The 23,718-nt window shown below is 38.5% G+C and overlaps 1 protein-coding gene across 4 annotated transcripts in view; it reads right to left on the bottom strand.

Annotated features, from left to right (window-relative positions):
* CDK8 (cyclin dependent kinase 8) overlaps window positions 1-23,718 on the bottom strand; it is a 69,054-nt gene that overhangs the window by 33,620 nt on the left and 11,716 nt on the right. For 3 of the 4 annotated variants that reach the window (XM_030961046.1, XM_030960960.1, XM_030960874.1), the window contains exons 2-4: window positions 15,550-15,625; window positions 4,553-4,663; window positions 1,085-1,225 (exon numbers count right to left, since the gene is read on the bottom strand). In XM_030961046.1, the coding sequence (XP_030816906.1) occupies window positions 1,085-1,225; window positions 4,553-4,663; window positions 15,550-15,625 (328 nt within the window). Of the gene's footprint in view, window positions 1-1,084; window positions 1,226-4,552; window positions 4,664-15,549; window positions 15,626-23,718 lie in introns of those variants that run through there. The other variant, XM_030961131.1, reaches the window with a different exon arrangement.

Genomic DNA, 23,718 nt, shown 5'->3' on the forward strand with positions numbered 1-23,718 from the left:
CTTCAGTTCTGAAAATGCTATTTATCAGAGGGATACCTTTTGCCTTCCATCCAAATGGAGAAACTGGCATTCTGTAAAAGCATTTATCAGGCATGAAAATAGATGTCAAAAAAACTAGTCCTTGACCACATTTCCAGGAACACTATTAAAGCTATTTCAAAGACCAAAAGTGACTCTGGAGGAATAGTAAGGAAGCCAGACTTATTTCACCAAACACAGACTATCACAGGCAATACTGACTCATAGGGAATTAAAGGTCAAACTAATGATACTTTTAATTACTGAAATTTAATTTGTGCATAAGAGTATCGTATATAAGTGGTACGCTTAGAAGTGAATTGAAAAAAAAGAATGCTACCAAAGAGTAAGAGCTACAGACAAGTGGATCAGAGAAATTACCCAATTTCAAGACAACAGACAAAAGAGACCAGTTACTGAGGGTCTGTTTTGAAGGCAAATATATAACAACTGGTGTGTTTCACCAGTTGAAAAGAATTTGCTGGTTAAAGACACTAACTCAGGTTAAAAATGTTTTCCTTATATTGTAGTTTGAATAAACATCAGTTTACTTGCAGAAATCATCTAAAGTTGGTGTGGCTATATTGCTGGTAGATTATAAACATTAGGAGAAAATAATGGCTTTGAAAAGTCACTTTCCTACATTAAACAGATAATTTCAGAAAAAAAAAATTTTTCAGCAGTTCTTACAGACAGTCATTCTCCCCCACCTACACCAAAGCCATATTTAGTTATTTCTCTTGCCTGCAGTGATACTACTAGAGGCATTTTCTGTACCTCAACGTGCCTGCTATTTAAATAACCCATTTAAAATAGTTTATTTAGAAACTCAAAAAACATAAACAGCCATCTGATACACTTGCTCTCATAAGCATATCAGATCACAGCCAGCTTTTAAAATCCACTCTACTAACCAAGGCCGTCTGACTGCACTGTAAAAATATATATTTATTAGTACATGCTCTCAGCACCAAGGCTTTTGTTTCCCAGGGGTTTTTCATTAAGAAAAACAACCCTTGCCCTCAATCATCATCCCAGTGCTAACACCCATTGAGGATCCACTTACCAAATCCCTGTGTAACACCCAGTTAGCATGCAGGTAGTGAATACCATCTAGGATCTGATACAACAGCGACTTCACCATTCCCCGAGGTAACTGAACTGGTTTCTTGTTTGCTTTAGAAGCCCTGTGAAACTTGATTATATGCTGCAAAGGGAAAAAAAGAAATGAAAATAAAAGAAGTGCAATGTTTACACAAAAAGATTGCCATCAACTCCTTACACAGACTTCTTAAGGTTTTTTCAACCTTTCATGATTTTTTTTCCCAACTAGAAACATGGGCCTGAAGTACTAAAAAATTAATACTGTACTAAGTAAAGTGATCACTGTCCCAAAGCAATCTCTCAAAAATTAAATCCGTTTTTGCTGTGGTTTAACCCCAGAAGGCAGCTAAGCCCTGCAGAGTATGAGGAATACAAAACCAATATGACCATCAAAGCACATTTTCTTTTAGATCACTGATCTTTAGAGGTATTTTTGTTTGGGGAGTCTTTTTGTTAAGACAGGCTGATATCCTGTACATCAAATCATAGAATTACAAGTGTATTACCGCCTACATTATTTTACTTCTAAGTTCTCTCCTACAGTAATAATGACTGTAACATTCAAGACCTAATGCCAAGCAGAAATTTTTGCAAACTGTATTAGAAATTTTATCCATTTAAATCACAAACCCAGATTTATTCCTTCTTTATTTACTATACCCTTATAGCACAGCAGTCTCAGAACAGAAGCTGTTGACAGGGCAAGTCTACAAATCTGTCCATCTGAAAGTCAGCCACCAAGTCAGACACAGAAAAAGAACCTTTAGTAATTCTAAATTTAGACACAAGCAATGATGTCTGGCACTGAGGAGGAGCCCAAAAGGATGTGTTGATGATGTGGATTATCCTACGTTTCATGGACTCTCTGATGGGGCAGAGAGTGTGATGCATTACTATACATACCCTGAAAGCAAGAAGAAAACGTGCTGGGAGGGGAAGGGGGGGGTGGAGATGAAAGACGTAACTAGGCATTCCTGTAGTTAAATTTTGTAACGATGGCTTTTCAGGCCATAAATCTCAGAGAGAGGCAGAGTGGGAATTTATGATAGAATTAGTTTTATTTTTAGGGCTGTGTTTTGTTCTAGGGGGGTTAGCAGTTGAGCCCCAGGTGTCACTAAATTCAACAACAAGGTGCGCCACAGTCATGGTAACCATTTCCATGTTTGCCTCCTTCAAACACAGAGGCAATTTCTAGAACAAACTTCTTAACATATTCACACTTTTTTTCTGTAATGGCTCGCACCTGTGAGATTATCAAAACAGCCCAGATCTTGTCTACCAAAACCTGGCACCAAACTTCTATTGTGCGCTCTTCCTACATTCATGACTCCTCATATTCCAGGTGCCAATTAGCTAACCCAGCTATCTAACACCCTTTGGGAAACTGCCTTTGCTCTCCTGCTGCAGCCCAGCTCCATACAGCCCGCCCTCCTCCGCTCCAGGCAGCCAGACTTGGCTTTCCTGTGAGGAACAGGCACATTTCTGCCCTGTCAATGGTAAAAATGGAGATACACAGAGCAAAAAAACACTGATGAAAATGGGACAGTCCCTGCACTCTCAGCCAAGCACCACATGCAGAAGCATCCCTCAGCCTGAGCCACAAGTTTTACCTCCTCACACCTTCCACCAACTCCAAAATAAATGTTATTTTCATACAGTGGACAGAGAGATGCAACTCTTCAGATACAGGCAGCAAAACTGACGGTTGTCCCAGACTTCTTTTGCTCCTGCTCTAATACACTCTGTATTATCAAGCCCTTTCCCAGCCTTACTTAAAACCTGCTGTCCTAAATACACAAGTGCTGGAGCGCTTGATCCATGGCCAGCTCTCTGGGGCACAGAGCCAGCCCAGTCACTGCAACCAAGTCTCTCACATCCAGATACAGTGAACAACCAGGACTTGGTGCAGCTCGGGAATTCCGGAGTTCATACATGCATGTATATGCATGTAAGCATAGAGGTCAAAATTGAGGGTCACTCCTAAGTTAGTTACACACAAACCAGTGCTTCATTAACAGAAAGACTTCTGTGATGATTTAGGTTAAGTATGAAGCAAAGCAGAAATGCATAAATACAAACAAGAACAGGTCATAGTAATAACAGCCCTAACAAATATGAAGCCTTGTAGCACATTTTGAAACAAAAAACCCTCGAACATTCCTAGACCTCGGTAGCTTAGCATATCATAAATATGGGGGAGTATTGGGAAAAAAGAGTGCTCTTATTTTTCCATCATATTAAAATAAAAACATAACAAAACAACTGTACTCCATTTCCTCAAGATGTGGTTGTTTTTGTTTATCAGCCTTAAGAATGTCTCAACATTTCAGCTGTTTGCTAACTTTTTTATCTCTGATTTTATTTTGGTAACAAAACCTCAATATCAAGTATCAGAACTTCCAAGACATTTAATGGTAAGAAAACATCTTTAATTCAGCTTAGTAGAAAGAAAACTGACACACTAGTTCTTAGGCAAACCAAATAATTCCAAACTATAAGGAAAACCCTTTTTAAAAGAAATTAGCTTTACTTTGGTTTGTGCTAAGTGACATGCTGACAAAAAAACTCATGATTCATAGTGTGCAATTCTCACATGTAAACATTCATAAAAACTTCCCCTCGTTACAAATTGTTTCTGTTGCACCCTTTGATATGAATATTAGCATCTTTTGAGGTTAGCATTTGTAGCATTGAGAGCAATGCTCCTTATGTATGTCAGCATTAATTTGAGGCACACACACCTTTTTCAGGGAAGTCACAGCTGCATGGTATTTTTCATTTTACCATCCTACTTTATTTTTTTAAGTATTCCAAATGGATATTAAGCTTACAAATATTGAGTTAACACATGAATTCAGTATGTGTCTTAAAACAAATTTACTTTGCCTCCAACAGGTTCATATTTTAAAGTTGTATCTTGCAATTAGGAATAGATAGCTTTCCTCCCAAATACACGGAATTTCTGCAGACGAGTTGAGAAAAATTTTTCCCACTGAAATGATACACAGTGGCACTACTCTCATTTCATGTATTCATGGATGACAACCAATGCAACTAAAACTCTGAACTGTCCTAGTGAAAAAAAAATTTTAAAAGGGAATTTACCTGCATAATCAATACATTTTCCTGCACCTTTTGCTGTAATAGGAGTTTATATCTACATTTATTTAAGTAGACTTCTAGGTACTGAGAGCTGATTTCTGCAGATTTTTTTGCAGACTTTTACCTTCTTAAAGAGATCACAGGTTAACTGTGTGGTGCCTGTGTTTACTTAACATTTTCCATTGCTTTTCCTCTAGTACTGCAAATGCTTCCAACAAACATGGAGTAAGCAGCTGTGCTGTGCTTAAAACTTATGCATCTCCCCTGACACTGTCCCTCTGTTGCAATTAAAACTTGAAGCCTGGTACCTACAAACAATTCACCTTACCCAGAGGTCATGCTCAGCGTAGTCAAAGAGAAGCCACACTTTCCTGTCAGCATGAGAAAGGAACACCTTTTGCAGAGAAATGACATTTGGATGCTTGAGCTCCCGCAGCAACTGCAAAAGAAAAAGTTCACAACAGTTATATCCACACATCCAGAGCTGGGATACTTAGAACACAAACAAGAGAAGCTGAAATGTGCAAGCCACAGAAAACCACTTTTTTAATGAAAGAAGCAGTCATTAGTTTCAAACCAGAGCTGAAAGCAGGTCATAACCCCCTCAGGGCATTCATTTCCTACTCATTTTCTAAAAGCTCAACTCTATGTAAACCTCATTATTATCCAGGACCAAGATGACTCTGCAAACAGCCAGCTGTGGCATCTGCCCTTTTGCATAGGCTGTAATCTTCTACAGTCCTATTTGGGGTACCCCATTTTCTCCTCACTCCCAATTATCCGAAAAAGCTGCATTTTCACTGCAGTCAGTTGAGACTGAATAGGATGGCTGATGTAGAGCCTGCTAATGCAGTCAGCTAAACCAAGATGTGGTTTGTAAGGTGGACTCTGCTGATCTACAAGGTCACCACTCTCTACAGAAGAGGTTCCAGCTTCTGGACCACAACACAGACTACACCAGTTAGTACACCCACAAGATTACACCAGTTAGTACATTCACAGAAGCCACCCATAAAACAGCACCCAGTTCAAGAGAAAACTACTCTGGATGCACAAAGGCTGTTGAAAGGTAACCTGGTACAGAGCTCTTGAGCTGAAACAAATCAGGGTACTAAGAGCAGAGACAGCCCTAGCAAGGGGCACACCTGGATCTTCTTCCAGCAGCAGTGAGCCATTAAACCACCTCAGCTGCTTCAGAAACTACAGTTTGAACCCCACCAAAAGGAAAATATAGATGAGATACAGCACAACAACTGAATGCAGACAGCATCAGTCTGTTGAGGTCTACTGATCATGTTACAGTCATACTGTACTCATTCAATTGCTAAGAAAGAGAAAAAGCTTTATCTAAGCAAAATGTGGTTAAGTGTGACTACCCAAGGCTAGTCAAATTCCTGCCAGTTCAGTGTGCCAAAAATTATGACTTTTCTCACTAAAAGGAATGGTTAGGGCTTTTCATTTTCTAAAAATATGCCGAGAGAAATTTAAACTACTCTTTGAATACAGAATTTACTTCTGAGACAATCTATTTTCTGTAAAATATATTTTTTCCACTACATAACAGAGGAAACAAAAAATTAATTCCCTTCTATTTATACGTCTGTCATAAGTGCTAAAATTTGAGCAGCTACTGAGATAGTAAAGTGGAAGTATATATATGTGTGCTTGTTTCCTTCTTTCCTATTTCATTTGAGACAGACTTGCATTATGACTCACTGACCAATCTTCAGTGTGCCATTTCTTGGAAAAAAAGGACCTATAACCCACAGAAATTTTACCTCAAGTACAAGATCAAACAGGGAGATAGTGTAGAGAAGACAAAGCAGGAATAGAAATCAATGCAGAAGGCTGTAGAGTTTCAGCATGGTAAAACTCCAGGATTTTTAAAAGCACTACATTGAGGTGCTTTAAGGCAGGATCTACAAGAAGTATGGAAGTCTTTAAATGCCTGCAATTCCTAGAAAGAATAAGATCAGCATGGGAAAAACCAAGAAATGCTTATTTGCTCTTTTTTATCAACTACAGGTGGGGATCGCCTGTGGTAATTTAACCCCAGCCAGAAGCTAAACCCCACAGAGCCACTCGCTCACCTCTCAGTCAGACATGAATGGAAGAATAAAAATTCAAGAATATTTGTAAGACAGTTTAGTAAGTGAAAGAAAGAGGAATTAAACACCACACCCACAACAAAACACAACAGAAGCAATGCAAAGGTAATCACGTACAACTTCCCACAAGAGAACTGGTACCCAGCCAGTCTCCATGCAAAGGGAGGAGAGGGCAGGAATGGGACACAGAAAGCCTGAATACTGTAAGCAATAGCCAAAGCACTGCTGCCTTATCAACACTGCTTTAGTCTCAAATTCAACACACTCCACCATGCAGGCTGATGTGGAGAAGTGGCTGAACTGCATGCCAGACAGGCACAGCATCAAAGACCAGCCTCCCAATGGTGAATGATGTTGCAGGGTTTAAGAATACACTGTGCCAGTCCTTATAACAAAGTTATTTTTCTTTAATCAGCATAAATTCACATATTAAATTTATGCTAAAAAGTTTAATTAACTGTACCAGAAGATTACATGACAGTTCAGCAACTATGTGTCCATACCAAAATATTATAATTTCCTGTGACCTAATGGACACATCTGTACCAGACACAACAAAATATTCCTTGATGAAAGATACAGATACTAGACAGAGCTCTAAAAAATAATGTAATGCTCTCTTTTGTCTGATCCCATTTTAAGTCTCTCCTAGTCCTTATTCCTGAGGTAGCAGCTATCACCTACTTAAAAAAAAAATCCACCCTCTCCACATGAAATATGATTCAGCTTGGAGAACACACAGAAAACCTACCACCAAAGCTGGACACAAACATGAGAAACTTTTAAGTAATGCAGCACAAGAATTCCCTGTCTCTGTAGTGAGGCCACATAGACAGAATTCTTGTTTGTTCTAAGGTAGTCTTTGCAGACTGAGATTGACAGCATTCCTTGCTTTTTTCCTCACCACTCCACCTTGATCATTCCCCTTCCTGCCTTTTATTTTTCCTCTAAACATCCCAGCAATCCTCTCAAATACCCAAAACCCCCACTATCCTCCTAAAAATTCCATAGCAACCTGCTTTCCTTCTCATTAGTCCCAGCTGACACTCACTCTTCAGGAACACACCTGAAAAGTTCTTTCTGCAGCCCATCACCATTGTGGTTAGGAGTTCTGGCCTTTGCTACTGCCACTGACAGCACCTCTTACTGGTTTTGTGCATCTGTGCACTCAGTTTATCATTCTTGCTAGTTTCTGCCTTTGCCTTTTGAGTTGAATAACTGTTAAATCCACATTCTTTCAGTTTGCTTAAAAAAACAGATGGGTTCAGTCAAAGCCAGAGAGCCACAACCCAGTAAACAGAAAGGCTAACATATATCAGCAAATTCATCAGCATAAGGAAATGATTGCTGCAGTGGGACAGATGATTCCTGATTCACTGTCTTGGGAAGGGTGAAATGTTCACAGTGACAAATGCAAACACTGTCTCTGAAGTATCTGAAAGAGCTCATGCAGATGATAATACATCACATGGGCTGCAAAGAGCATTTTCAGCAACCTCAGTCTCCAGGAACCAGGCCTCTCTAGCCCACAAACCACATGCCTTTCCTACCAGATGACTTGACTTGTGTCCAGCAGCTGACAGAGTTCAAACAAAGACAGTTCAGACAAAGTAGACTGCAAGAAACATGCTCTGACTATCACTATGATGCCTGCTAATGATAAAGGGTATTTTTTGGCCTAATGATTTTGTTATCTAACTGCCTCTGTCTATCCTAGCTCAGTTCTGTAGAACACAAAGAGAAGCAGACAAAAATGATGTGTTTGGCTCTCAGTAATTGCCTTCTTTTTCATTTGTCATAAGATAATTCAAGTCTATTTCCTCAACCACAAAGGTTTCTCTTATATTAGTTAGTCTGGGTACCCCCTTATAAAGAAGGGAAACCCAAAAGACCTTCAAAGAAATAGAAATCAGCAAATGACAAAGATGCCAATACATCTGTTTTAGAAGCCCATGTTTGTCCCTGGCTGGTCCTGCCCTTATTTTCATACTGTTCAAGATCCAGCAAAGGAAACAGCATCCCTTTGTGTAGGTCCTGGGCTCACACCTCCCTCTTGAAATGAAGAAATACTCATTCCACACAGCCACGGGGCAGCTGAGGAACAGTAAATCAAAGTGTCCCAATGATGCATAAAATTGTTAAATTGCTTCAGGAACAAGGATAAAGTGAAGTAAACCAGGATTATATTAAATAATGAACAACAGCAGTAAGGAAACCAGGAAAACTGCAGCACGACTAAGACCAATCTTTTCTTGCACTAACAACAATTATCTTTCACATAAAATATGAGCTGAAGTCAGCACAATTTTTATGAACGTGACCTGCTTCCTCTGGTGATATTCCTACATTTCCTGTGAAGCTCTCCATGACTACAACAATTCTCACAAGCCAAGACAAAGCACTCTTCACATAAGTGAGGATTTCTAGCTCTGCTGCAAATGGCATTTCACCCCTGCTCTTGACACTTGCTAACCTTTGTGGTCCACAGGGAATTTTACCCTGCAAAATGCAGTCTTGCAATACTACCATGCTTACTTCTATGATTCAAGTTGCACAGGAGAAGTTAAGATCAGTTATGAGGAAAAATTATTTCACCAAAATACTTGTCAAGGACTGGAACAGGATGCCCAGGAAAGTGGCTGCATTACCATCCCTGGAGGTATTATTTAAAAGACATGCAGATGTGTTGTTGCTGAGGGACATGGTTTAGTGCTGGACTTGGCAGCACTGGGTTAATGGCTGGACTTGATACAGGTCTTTCCAAACCTAAATGATTCCAAAATCCAGTAACAGAGCACAATTGCTAGAGCAGTTTGCCAGGTAACCCGGCCCAGGAGTCTCCCCTATGTCAGGACATCAGCTATCTTCAAAAAAGCAGCTTCTTGGTCTGACCACCTTCCTTTGAGTGCCATGCAGCACCTCTGCCAAGCCCTAGGACAGTCAGAAAACTGGCTACACACAAAGCCATTGTCAGTATCAACTAAACACTCATTTAAACAAGTCACTATTGCATTACATGGCTAGTTTGATATATTCCAACTCTAGAATAAATTCCAACTCTAATCATCATCTCATGCTTCAAAAAGGTTCTCATCAGTTTCACCAAGGGATCCAAAAACAAACAACATACATTAACAGTCATGCCATGGCCTTGCAATGCAAAAATGGGCAAGCAGGGCCTTGGAACACAAAGCAAACTGCAGCTGATGCAGAAAGGCAACTTTCAGACTAGAAGAAGAAATGACAAATTTTACTTATCCTGTAACAAGTAAGGTGGCAGTGGAATTACTGCTACAACAGATGAGTGTAGGCAGCAATAAGCCATTAACTGAAACATTATGCGTAATTCTGACCCATTCAGGGAAGATTAATTCCAACTCCAACAGAGCAACGAAAGCCTAAGCCTACACCCAGAGAAAAGGAGAGCCTACTGCTCAAATAAAACCAGCAAGCCAAGACAAAATGCTAATAGCCTGCCAAAACAAAGCACAGAAGAAACAGTCTCTATCTCTCTCTTTAAAATGAGAGCAGAAGAGAAGAGCTATTTTAACTAACAATATTATGATAAGTACAAATGGGTACAAATTAGTCATGATTAATTTTGGCTTAAAGGCTGAATAATGTTCATAAACTCATTACTAGAATGAGACTCAGCAACTGCCTTCAGAGATCTCTTTTCCTTACAAGTTTAACTTGTAGCTTGCTAAATTTTTTAAGTACCCTTTGCTTTTCTGCAAGAGCAGGAGCAGAATATGACTCAAGAGATGTCACCCAATTCTAAGCCACAAACACTTGTAAAAACTTTCCAATCACTATTCTTAGTTTCCTATGAAACAGTGAAGCTCGACTCAAGTGCTTTAAACTTGTTATATAAACCAACCCCCAAATTTTATTATACAATGGCTCAAATCCCAGGCTGGCTTAGCTGCTATGCATCAGACTCAAGATCTGTTTGCTTCAGTGTAAATACAATTTTAGTTTTATATTCTCACAAGTCAGACATTCCACAGTACTAAAAAAGAACAGAATACCTGCTGAAAGTACATGCTGTTTTCCTTTCAGAAGTGTTCAAATAAAAGCTTACAAAGGCATTGTAACAAAGTTATAATACTGCTCACCCTAAGAATTTATTATGAAGCTGACAACACATTTTTGAAGCTCCAGTTCTTCAGACAAAGCAACAATTTCAAAAAAAATATGTATATTTTATTATTTTGATTTTTTTAAAGTCCTAAATGTGCAAAAAAGAAGCCTGACAACACAAAATGTGAAGTGAAAAAAACCCCATATTTCTTTTTATCTTTTATAGTTTCTAAAATAAGTCTTATGTGATGTCACACGCAAGTCAATATTTATTAGCATCTTCTAATTCCAAAGACATCTGAAGTGCTAAAACAAATGTTACTAAATGTTCTCTCAAAGTAAGGAGGTGGGTGAAGAACCCAGATGAGAGAGACACTGGATCAACTTCAAGCTTCAACAAGTTCTGCTGTTCACAGAAAACATGATTCCTAAGGGTTCTAATTATAACATTTAGTCAGCATCTTTGTCCCATTGTCACAGAACTAAAAACAGTGCTACACTCCCTTCACACAAAATCTCAAGATCACTGTCTTCAGATCAGTAATGTAGCTGGGTAAGTACTCGGTCAAAATTGATATTTTACATACCATGATAGTATTAAACTAAAGCATTTGAGAATCATTACACATGCCAAAAAAAGTCAAATTAAACATCTGTCTTCCTCAGTACTTTGTCACCTTTCACTACATGGAAAGATTGCTAGGAAACCTTAATATGCCCTCAGACACGAGGAGGGTTTGGTCTTTCTCGTGGGAAACTGCTTTCACTGTTAGTGTGGAAGGGACATGACAACTCCCATAACCTGAGGAACCTACACCCAACTATTGCTCATTGCCACACAGCTGGTTCAGGATCTCTTCAGGCAAGCTCACTTGGGAGAGTTATTTGTTCCTTACCAGGGGAAGGTGTTGAAGAGGGTAAATCCTGGTGTCACCCAGTTTTGGCTTCTGCCTCATTGGGTCCCTCTGGCTGCTGCAGGCTGCAGAGATCACAGTCATCCTCAGACTGGCTATGAAAGAGCCTTTACACCCTTCTTCCATCCCTTCCACTGGCAGAGGGAAGAGAACCCTGATAATCACATGGTGACACACTGTCATGACCCAGGGCATGGAAGGCCCAGTGTGTGAGAAAGACCAGTTACTCCCTAGAGGAGCCTCCTCCACCAAGGTCAACTCAGGCAAGGCCACTCACCAAGAGCAGCTCCCTTCCACCTTTCCACGGGGGCTGAGCCTGCTGCTGTGCCTCTGTGTCTGCCTCTGCCACCCTCCAGCCCAGGCAAAAGCCATGGGGACAGTGCAGATGCAGAGATGAGCAGCCCTGTTGCAGAGGCTCTCCCTTTTACAGGAGTTCTGTTAAGTAACAGCACATCCAAAGAATGGTTCAACTTTGCTTGCTCACTCCACAAAACTGTCCTTTTGCCCTCTGGTGAAGATGAACATCCTACAGTCACACTATCACTAGATCTAATGCAGAGGACATGATCTTTTGTCATAACAGCCTGCACTTGTAACAACAGGAAACAAAATCCTAGGAATGCCTCCAAGGCAGACCTAAAGAGCAAAAACAACCAGAGAAGCCAGCTGCTTATTGTTCTGTAGTTTTCTGTTCCATCCCTGGCAGCCTCAAGGCTGTTTTAACTCACACAAACTGGATATGGTGTTTAAACGACACAACTCAGACAGGAGACAGCCAGAGTACAGCACTGTCCACTTCAGATCTGCACTGTCACTTTCACCATTTCCATCACTGAAAGCATCTCCTACAACACCCAGCACTTCCTCTTCAGAGCCAAGACAAAAATTAATGCTATCGGGTATTTCTGTTGACCTAACCAGGCACCAATAAACAAATTACATGGAAAACTGGTAAAAAGAAAAAACAAAAAAAACCCAAAAACCCAAAACCCTCATAGCTCCCTCAACTAAACAAAACAAAAAACCCAAACAAAATCTCAGCCTAAGCCAACTCCTCACTAGCCAAAGGAAACATATGCAAAGTACTTGCAAACCTGCTAAAACTGAAAGAAAAAAGCTAATCAACATAACACATTTCAGCAAGTGACTTGGTTGCTTGGAAAGCTAGGACTTCTATATAGGAAACTGTCCAAGCCAAAATCCTGAAGCTCTATTTAAAGCCTGGTTAACTACTTCAGCCTTTTACAGCCTTGAAGAATTCTCCTGTTTTGTGAACTGTGAAATAGCATCTGCTGCACTATTCCAGGTGGATAGACTTTAATGACTTTCTTCCACGTGATTAAATCAGAAGATGAGAAATCAATCACTTGGGCTTGTAGATTTTGCATATTTTTGTACAAATCTTCTCAGCATTCGATCTCTCTGCTCTCCCATCCACCACAAATTACATTCGTGGCATGCTGAACATGCAGATTTTTAGTGCCTGCTTAAATCCTCAGAAGTGAAATTGAAGATCACAAAACAGATACCCAGTATAGCAGGCAGTGCACAGATCTGCAGAGCACAAGCTATGAGCAGCCAAACATTCAGTTAAGGTTCTCAAAGAGGCAGGATTCACAAATGTTTACCATGGTGGATGAATGGGGCAAAGATAAGGAAAAACAGAACTCTTCAACTAGCTTGATATGAAACATATTGATTCAATTAGCACAGTAACTGTTAACTCCACCAAGTAAACAGATGGTTGAAGAAAATCAAAGTTCAAATGACTGAAGAAAAAAACCCTAAACAAATCACTTATTGAAACTGAGTTATAGATTTAGCCCATCCCATAACTGACTCAGACATCGGAAATCAGGTCTCTAACCTAGCTGAAACCCTTCCCTGTAACAGATGAATTTCAATAGTTACTTTATTTTTCTTACACTGTTCTCCAATTCAGGTGTCTGCATCAAACAGATGTCTTAAAAGAGTAAGTTATGGGCATTTTTAAATATAAAAGTTACTCAATACTCCAAAACTGAAGTTAGTCATTATAAGACAAAAGCCATGGCAGAGCTGTAAAAAGAAGAGTTTCACTGGGATTTATATCAAACTACATTCTTCCTAGACTGTCACAGAGCAGAAGATACAAGCCTAAGCTCTCCAGAGAAACTGAAATGGATATGGCTCATATGCAAAACAAATCATCCTAGTTCCTCCTAACACCACCACGCTCTTAATGCTTTGATGTTAATTTGGATAGTCCAGAACACACTGTAACAAAGTCTGGCATGCAGCCTTGACTTTTTAAGTACAACAACAAATAATTTTATTAGTTATATGTACAGATGACAGGGTATAATACTGCTGGTTAACTCAGTAGCATTTTCACATATGCTACATATACTCACATCATCAATATAAACAGTATGATTATCATCATCATCAATTTGATTCATTTCCATAGGAGGTTCATTTTGCTCCTTTTATTAATTGATAGAAGAGTGGAAAAAAACTATTTAACAGAATTAAAATAAACAACACCATTCCAGGCGGAAAAGAATTCTCCTGTTCACTTTAAACAGCAACATCAAAAGAATGGCAAGAAACCAATTCAAACCCAGAAGTCCATGGTGAATTATTTATTCAACTGCAGGAAAATTCAACCACATTATTAGAAGTCAGAAGCCTGGAAGCATAACCAGAAGCAAAGTCAACTATAGCTCAAGAAATATTGCCTCAGGCTTCTCATTCTATCCCTACACCGGCTTTTGGCTCCATGCCTCTCTTCACTCTCGATATCTGCTTTCTTGGCATCTTGGCTATTTGCACTGTGTTCCCTCCTTCCTTCACCAATTCTGTCACACATGGCCCTGAGTTGTACTGCTGTTCTCTTCCAAACGCACATGCTACAGCAGCTCAGAGCATGGAGAAAGCACTCCTGCTGCTCACTCCTTTCCCATCAATACTGGGGGACCTTGGTGCCCAAAAGGAATGAGACCAAATCCTTGCTGCCTGTCAGCCAAGTTAATGATTCTCATAATGCAGAGAAATTGAGTTACAGTCATAGACAGAGCAGAGACACCTCCCTAACAACAGCCAGGCTTCTCCTGCCAAGTTCAAGCAGCACAAACTCTTCAAACATTTTTAGGTAAATCACTGCAGAAAGACAACAACTTATTCCAAATGCCTCTGAAATGGTAGCTGACATTTCCTAAAAGCATTCAGCCTGAGTCACAGTATTTGAAAAGCCTGTGCCCAAGTGGCTGAATGTGACAAAATTTAAGACCCTGTTTCCTGCTCCTTTAACTCAGAGTGCGTGTCTACAATAGCAGAGGGCTCAGCTTTCACCACTGGACAAAAAGAGCATCTCCTAAGGAATATTCTTTGTGCTTCTTTTTCACCTCTGTTCAAGGACTACTGTTTTTGTTATCACTAAGCCAACTGGAATTTGACTAAGTGGGAAAGCCTAGTACTCACTCCAGTCATAGAAAATGAAATTTAGGGTGAAGTTTTAAACTCTTGAGGAATACAGACTGAAAATAAACCATTCCCTTCCCACACACACCCTTAAGTTAGGCGCATTTCCTTTTAGTAAGCAATTTCATTTGAAACACGTAAAGAAGAACAAACCCAAGCAGCAGGAACATAAGAATATACAACAGGTAAGCTTCATAACACCAGTTTTTCACTGCTTCTTCCCAAGCTTCTCACAAACTATAACCAGGCATTATTCACCAGATTCTAAAGACATGAAATATATAAACATAAACCTGAAAAACTAAAGAAAATGTTTGAACAGCATTCAGGGCTGTATTACAGCCTCCAAGGCAACAACAGTCTCAGTTTAGTTTGAAATCTTCACTTAAATAGAAGTTAAAATGTTTTAATCATTGTAAGCCAATAAGAACTAATTTCCTTAGAAAAAGAACTTTATACTAAAAGTCAGACCAAATGTGACATTTAAGTCACTAACGCCAATCGTGTTTTTAAACTGCTCCATTTAAATATAAGCTGTCCTGAGGCAGGCAGTTGCAACTTAAAAACACTGTCAGTTTCAGACAGCAAACATAACAGGTACATAAAATCTCCCATGACATTTGTACTTACTTTATACCCCTATGATAAAAATACAGCACTCACAGTAGAATAACATGACTGAGCAGAAAAAAGCCAACATGCATGCAAATTAATAATTTTAGTAAGCTTGTTTGTAAGTAAAAACAACTGTTACTTACTGCTATTTCTCTGCATGCAGACATGGAAATTCCAGTACCTTCTATCTGTTTTAAAGCGTAATCTTTGTCATCTTTCCTGTGAAGAGAAAAAGAAATTTAGTTTGTTTTTTTTTAATTGCACCATAAATTCAAAGTGAGCTGTTCAGTACCATTCAGAGATCAGCTTCTAATTAATGCAAATTATGCATCTTATTTTCTTTTCATTCTTTATTACTTAAATGCCTGGATATCCAGATAAATTGTAAGCAAACCACAACACCCTGATAAAGTTAAATAAGTCTGCTCTCATTAGATTGACATTACTTAAAAACTTGCTTTTCTAAATGCAGTGATTAACACTTCTTCCATTTCTTCCTTCTCTTTTCAAAAAGAAAACACAGCAAACAATTAGCACTAGAAATAATTCTCAATAGCTACGGCTTTATCTCACATAAATGTATTACTCTAGGACACAGTAAGTCTCACCCATATTTTAATGAATTTTTGACCAGCTCAGAACTAATGTCACATTAAAAGACCTTTTCTTTCTCCTAGGTACCAAACTGCAAATGAAACTGCCAAGATTAATTTAAAAACTCCACCAGATGTTAGAGCAATCTGAAGAATCCAGAAGTGGATTCCAGTGGAAGGTGTTCCTGTCCCTGACAGGGGAGCTAGAAATGGATGACCCTGAAGACCCCTGCCAATCCAAACCATTTTATGAGTCTATGAAAATTTGCTTAGCTTTAAATATATATAACACTTCTAAAAGCAATACTGTGACCTCCCTGTACTTCAACCAGTGTGTACCTTAAAGTCACATACTGAAAATGCAAGCCTATTTGTAACTCCAGCTACCAAAAGCCAAATCAGGAAGAGATAAACTGCAGCAAAAGAAGATACTGAATTCTTTCTCATTCTCCACCTCAAAGACTCAAAAATTTTAAGAGATGGAATGCTTGTCATTCCCACTTGTGGGCAGACATCCACAGTGCTCCTGGGGGGCATGACACTCAACAGCATTGCTTCAATATTTGGAGCACTTTTATAGCCTCAAACCTCTAAGTTACATAAGAAGCCTTATTCATTTTTAATTACTCCAGCTTTCACAGCCATGAAGAGCCATCCTAAAGAAATGAAATTAAAGCATCCTTAAGGCACATAAAACTAAGCTGTAGTTAAGGACTGGGAACAAGTGCACTTGTTTCTTCCAGCTCTCACAATATGTAATACTTTGAATTGCTTTATTCCTACCTAAACCACACACTTTTCCCTATTCATCACCACCTAGAGAACAGAGAAGAAAGTAGGAAATTAATGGACAAAATCTGAACATAGATAATGAGGAGAATGAACAAACAGCAAGCAGACAAGAGAAGATTTCAGTAAGGGGCCAATAACACGGATGCAGTGAGATAAAAGAAGAAAATACACAGCATTTGACACAAAAAAAAAAAAAAAAAAGAAAAATGAATAGGGAAGGCAACGATAGAAGGCATTAAGAAGCTTCTATGTAATAAACACTTAAAATTTCCTGCCTGGAAAAGAAAGAGACAATGCTGAGCACAAAGTCTTATGTGGCCAAAACAAGGTGTTACACAATCCCCCAGAGTACATACCTCTATACAACTTAGATGAAAACAAGTTGCACGAAGCCCAAAACCATGAAACCATTATGATACTAAGCACACAACTCAACTGTGCAACTCATGATGTAAGAATATTACAGGGATCAAAAGCATAAACAGATTTAAGAGCAAATTACACAATTTGATCTTTTGATGATCTTTGGTAATTTGATTTTAAGATTAAATTAACACAAACTCATGGTGGATAAGGAAGTTGTGGACCACTCCATGACCAGCTTCTCAACATAACCCCAAGCTGCTTTACAGCACAGAGATTTCAAATGCTGCTGATAGAAAAAGAGGGAAATTTTCACAGCTAAAAATTGTTTTATCCTCTACCTGCCTTAGCAAGCAATGGCTATCCAGCTGTCACTCAACAGAAATATGAAGCAAAACGAACTGGACTATAAGTTATTGTCATTGCCCTACATGCTCATCTACTTAGTTTTGAGGTGTTTGGAGAGATCTCTATTTCAAGAGAAGTGCTACCACACAGCTGCTACTGTTACATGCATTACCACTGACAGAACAGGGAGCAAAATGGGCCAGACTAAAGGTTCTTCTCACATCCCTGTTGCTCATCTGCTTAGATTTCAAGGTATTTGAAGGACAAGTCAATGTTAACATGAGGCACTACCATAAATCTAGCCATATTACAACAATGAAGCCTGCCATACACTTAAGATGGTACAACTACTTTTAATTGGTGAAATTTCTGCCAAATTAAATCTGGACTAAAATTCTCCATACCAGATGGCAGACCTTCTCTGGAAATTTTTAGGGGAAAAACCCTCAGCTGTTTCCTAGAACAAAACTGGAAGAACACTCTTTCAGCTATGTATGTTAACTTTTACAATTAGGGCTTTAATGGTGAAATTCAACAGAGTGGCTCAAAAAACACAGCATCTGGTCTCCTCAAAGCAATGAATGAAGTCCCTGAAAAATTAATCTTCTCACAATAAAGGCCATTTTAAGAGCTGAAATCAAGAGCTTCAAAGCCCAATCTCGCTCTGCCCTTACAGTGACCCAGGGCTGTGGGGAATGAACTTTTCCCTTGCTTTGCTCTGCCCAGCTGCTGCATGTGGGAACCCAGACCAAATGGCCTCTGCTGGGTCCTCAGACTACCCATGCAGTCTAGAAGAAATGTAAGCATGCAAAAAGAAGGAAAATAAGTTTAGGGATAAAGCACATTTTTTAGCACCATGCTACACTCTACTCCAGAATGAGGAAAAAAATAACCAAAGACTTCTAAGACTTAAATTCTCTTGTGCTGGTACAGTTGAGATACAAAGCAATAAAGCAATTCCTAACCCACTCCTAACATGTTCTACTCTGAGGCTATTAAAATACCATGATTACCCAACTATACACAAGTACCAGCTTTTCTATTTACAGGAGTAGGAATATCCTACTTTTACCTTTAAGCCAAGCGATATTTTCATTGAAAAACCTAATGTAATTCTTTGAGAGCCAAGGAAATTGGGGGAATACTTTTTAAAGGGGATGGTAAGAGTCTGCAGGAGTGCCAAACACCATGACCAAGCTTATTTTACGAAAGTTAAAAAAATATTTTGCCAATAGTCTGTTTAGAATCATAATGCAGCCCAAGGCTTCTCCATTATTTTGGACATGGGCAATTTCCTTCTCTGAAAATAAAGAGATGTTTGAAGATAAAGAGACAAAGACAAAACAGAAAAAAAAAAAAAGTAAAAAAAAAAAAAAAAAGGAAAGAACTCCTGTTTATAAACATCTTCGACAGCCAACTGTGAGTAACAAAATGGGCCACTTACAAGGCTGTATTTTAAGGGCACAGTAAGACTCAATTCAACTGAATTTCTTCCTTCTAACAGAGAGCTCATGTTGGGAAAAATGTTTTCTTTCCCTGCTGCCTGGAATTTAAACATTACGTAACTTCAGCAGCTCCTCCACCTACCAGTAGGCTTAGAGAAGCTGGTCAATCTGCAAACTTATTTTCCTACCAATTTATTCTTACTTTCCTGCACTTAAATAGGTTGGTATCTTCAACTCGGCGGTGCTCCCCAGCAGTAACCCACGGCATGAGAGCAGCAAGAACAAAAAACTCACTTTGTACACTGCTGCTGACAACAGCAGTATTTGTTGTAGGAATGAGCAAACTACATAACCTTGTGGAAAATCCTCAGAGGGACAACACTTAACATCAGAGGTGTAAACTTCAAAAAAATGGTTACCCTCAACACCATGTCCAAAAGATTTTAATGACAACAGCAAAAAAGAAAACCAACTAAAGTACCATTTAAAAGTCTAAAATATGTTCCACCTAAAAAAAAATCTGTACATAAGAAAAGAGGCCTATTACATAAAAGGCAGATTCTAAAAAAAATAAATTGTTATTTCATCTCATATACCAAAAATGTTGTAGAAATGTACTGACATAACACTACAATATATCCTTTATTCAGATCATCAGAACAGTTCAAAATTCATCTTAGTAATAAATATAGCAGAATAAAGTACCAAAAGTCTTTAAATCAGGGATGATCATGGTAAATTCATGTTCCAGTTAAAAATCTCAAATTCAAAATTAACTGGTCACAGTGTAGGATTAGTTGTGTCTATAACGAAGGAGATGTAAAATCTGACTGCAGTTAAACATGTGAAGGAAAAAGACACTTAAGTTTTCTACTACCAAAGGGGACTACAAATGCGCTTTCTCTTCTACAGAAAACTAAGGAATCTCTTAACTGTTTATGCCTCTTATTCCCTAAAAATATAAAAAAACCTGATAATGAAAGATAAGCCTACTAATAAAACATGTGTAGGTGGTTTTTTTTTTTTAATTTCTACACGTTAAATTATGAAAATCAAACACAACAGCAAAGTATAACATTTAGGAGACTTGGCATTTCCATTTTGCGGCATCATTCCCTGTCTCTTCTCCCAAGTCACACCAGCGGAAATTTTTGGTTTTATTTTTAAATAAATTAGAATCACCCTAGTCATACAAGAGATCCAATGAAGTTTACAGGAAGCAGTAATTCGGTTTCTGGGAAGTGCATAAATGCACAAATGCAGTCTTTGAAAGATTTAATCCTTTTATACTAAATGCCCATAATACAACCACAGCAAACATTTAAATACAAACCATAAGAAGACAATTTTCTAGAAAGCACAGCAAGATGAGGACAGACTTGTACACATCCCACAGATATTATCAACACCACATTCATGCACTAAATAATCTTGCCAGAATAAGTTATTTATACCAGTAGTTCTAATTGTTTTGCCTTTTGTACCTATTAACTACCATCCCAGCGTGTTGGAGAACCAAGGGGCAAAGAACACAAGAGGCTCAGGTTCTCAGTGCCTTCTTGGCATCAGTTTTCACATCACAGCACACTTTCACAACTACACATTCTCAACACTAGCAGCAAAGTCCTGGTGAAAGGAGTAGAAGCTAACCAAATTAGGGACAATGTCAACAAACTGTAGACACTCAAGCCCACCCGGACCAGGTGGGCTGCATTTAAGGGTGCTTAACGGTGCTGGCAAATGTCATTGCAAAGCCACTCTGTCATTTGCAAAAGGTCAACGGTGCACACTGGCAGATTCCTGATCATTGGAAAAGGGCAAATATCACGACCCTCCCTGAGAAGGGAAAAAAAGTTCAGTGATATTATAGGCCAACCAGCTGAATCTCAGTATATGAAAAGGTTATGCAGCAAACCCTCCTTGGAAGCTTTAAAGAAAGCAGATGACTGGGAACAACTAGCAAGGATTTTCCAAGGGTAAGTTGTGTCTCATCAACCTGAGTGTCCCATACAATGAGAGGACAGTGAAAAAGCACTGGATGTTACCTTGACCATAGCAAAGCTTGCAACATGATCTCATCATACATGCAGGGCCAAACGAGAGAGCCTGGACAGCAAGTAGCTGTATGGGGCTGAGCTGCTGAGGTTAACCCTCAACAAGCACATAAACTGCCTTTTAAAACTGAAGAATACAGTAAAATTTAAATTTACATTGTCACAACAGCTGAGAATGAGAAAAGTTGCAAATTGTAAAGATATTTAAATGTATGGAACCTAGCAGTTATCATTGCACACATTTCAGTGTACAATGCTGACCAGGTGTAACTCTGCAGAATGAGATATAACAGTTCTGTGAAGATAGAGGGTAACAGTCAAATAGCAAAAATTATGTGCATCAGCAGAAAATAAATTGCACAGGAAAAAATGGATACTGGTTACTAGGTACAACAGCTGAGAAGTCACACTACAAGCACCTGAATTCCCAGAAACACATTTAGGTCAAAACTTTTGTGAAGCTAATTAGCACACACAGTAAATCTCATCACTGACCCTGTACCTTCAGGTAATCCTAAAATAAAGAACAAAATCCTATAAATCATTCTCTCAAAAATATCTGAGCTAACAATGATGCAATGACAACCACTTCATCTTCTTGTAATTTCCTTTTTACAAAACCTGCTGGTTTTCATACATCAAAATGTTTTCCAATTATGTTGACAAAAAGAACAGAAAATACCAAGAAGTTTTGCACAATGGCTTGCTTTGAGTCAATGAGTTGCTGCTGAAACAACCCCTTTTTCATGCGCACACACACACACACTCACTCCTGTCCTTTGCACTAGAGCTCAGGCACTCGTTTTCTGATGGAGATGAGCTTGTTCTGACCTTATTCAGAAAGGTATTTCCAGATTTTTCTCTGGTACACTTTCTGCCCCATTAGTACACTGAAGTGGCCTGCTGAGTGCTCAGATGAACACCAGACTTCTCTAAAAACGAAAAGCAGAAATAGCAGAAGTACAGCAGTTCCTGTCCACATTTAAGATGATGTTAGATTAGCTTCTAACCAGTACTCTTTTTTCCACATCAGCTGGATGCAGTACATTCACATTTGCCAGCTAAGTGCAGCACCCCCTGTAGAAGTAATTATGATCACTGGAAAAATGCACCACAGCTAAAGACACATATTTTTCAAAATACGGAAACAATATAAACTAAAATTATGTTCCTCTTCTACAGAGGTTTAAGAAGGACTTGAAATTTATTCTACTTTTACTGATGCTCTATGCATATTATGAATATAAATTCCCAAAATTTTATTACTCTAAAAAATACTTAATTTTACAAGAGTCACTCATGGGTTTTGTCTTGTGAGCACATTTCAGTTAAATTGGCTAAAGTAAGTTGGATGAAATGAAACCAGAAGATAAATATTAGCTCAAATTACTGCTTCTTCATTTGACTGAACTTAAAAACATTTTGAAAAATGCAGTAGTTCTATAACATGCATTAAATCTACAGGAAATAGGTTAACATTATCTTCTCTATTATAAACTGTGTTCCACACAACCAAAGCATGACTATTTTTATTTATTCAAGCCTGGAGTATTTAAATGTATTTACAACCAGCTTAAAGTTTATCCCTTCATAAATTCTAGCTTGTTCTTTTCAAGGAAGAAATCTGCCAAAACTGAGATAAAATCCCAGATTTTGTCATGAAAGCCTCTTATATATTAATATATGAGAAGGGATTATGAATAATACAACCCAGTCAGAAAATCTGTGAATCTGAACTATTGTTTTAAGCATTTCAGCTAAAAAGAGCAGTTTACAACTCTTCTCTACAAAGAGAACACGAAAATAAAGGAACATCTCTTTCCAGGAAGAGAAGGGTATAAGGTGCAGCAGGTACTAGTTAATCAGTAGATGTTATTAAATTCAGTTCATAAAGTAGTGTGACTTCTTTCATATTTGTCCTTGCTACTAAAAGCAGTATCTTCCACCCATTCTAACACAGATGCCAGCATTAGGACCTCTTTAAATTGTCACACACTCAAGGGTGCTCACTCCTAAAGGGGAGATTGCAGACTGCTTCCCTATTTATACAAAAGTGAATGTTATTTACTTCTTCAACTTCAAATGTGAGATACACAAAAAAAATGAATAAAAATGCATGGAAACATGTTAAAAATAAACAAACAAAAACCAATCAAACAAAAACCAACAAAAAAAGTGGTGATCAACTGTCTAGAATCCGCTAGAGCTGAATGAAGTCTCCAAACAGCATCCCTGCAAAACTTGCACATTGTAAAACTCAGAAAAATTGACAGAAATTTCATATTTCATTTTAATTACCCTGCTGTTCTCTCCTTTCTCTTCTTTTTTTTCCAGAGATATAATAAAAATAAATGCCTTAATGCTAAGCAATGAATATCTTGCAAGTTTGTCAATAAGTTCTAGCTGAAGTAAAAATTTAACTTAAGGTCTAGCAGAAAGATCATATTAAAATGTAAGCATTAAACAATCTAGCAGAAGAAAAAAAAAAGACTTCTCTCCAAGGCAAAATTTCAATAAATTTGCATGGTAAGGGTGGGGTTTTTTCCCCTTTTGAAGACATGTACATGATACACAGAAAAAGCAGAGGCAAAAGACAGCATATGCAAAAGCAGGGGAAAAAAGACAGTTTGTGCTTTTCATTGTTGCTATTAGCCCCCTGCTACCCCCACCCCCATATGCTTATCCTCAAAGTAATGCTTCAGAATGAGTCTAGTCAA

Source organism: Camarhynchus parvulus, chromosome 1, assembly GCF_901933205.1.
Source record: "Camarhynchus parvulus chromosome 1, STF_HiC, whole genome shotgun sequence".
Lineage (NCBI taxonomy): Eukaryota > Metazoa > Chordata > Aves > Passeriformes > Thraupidae > Camarhynchus > Camarhynchus parvulus.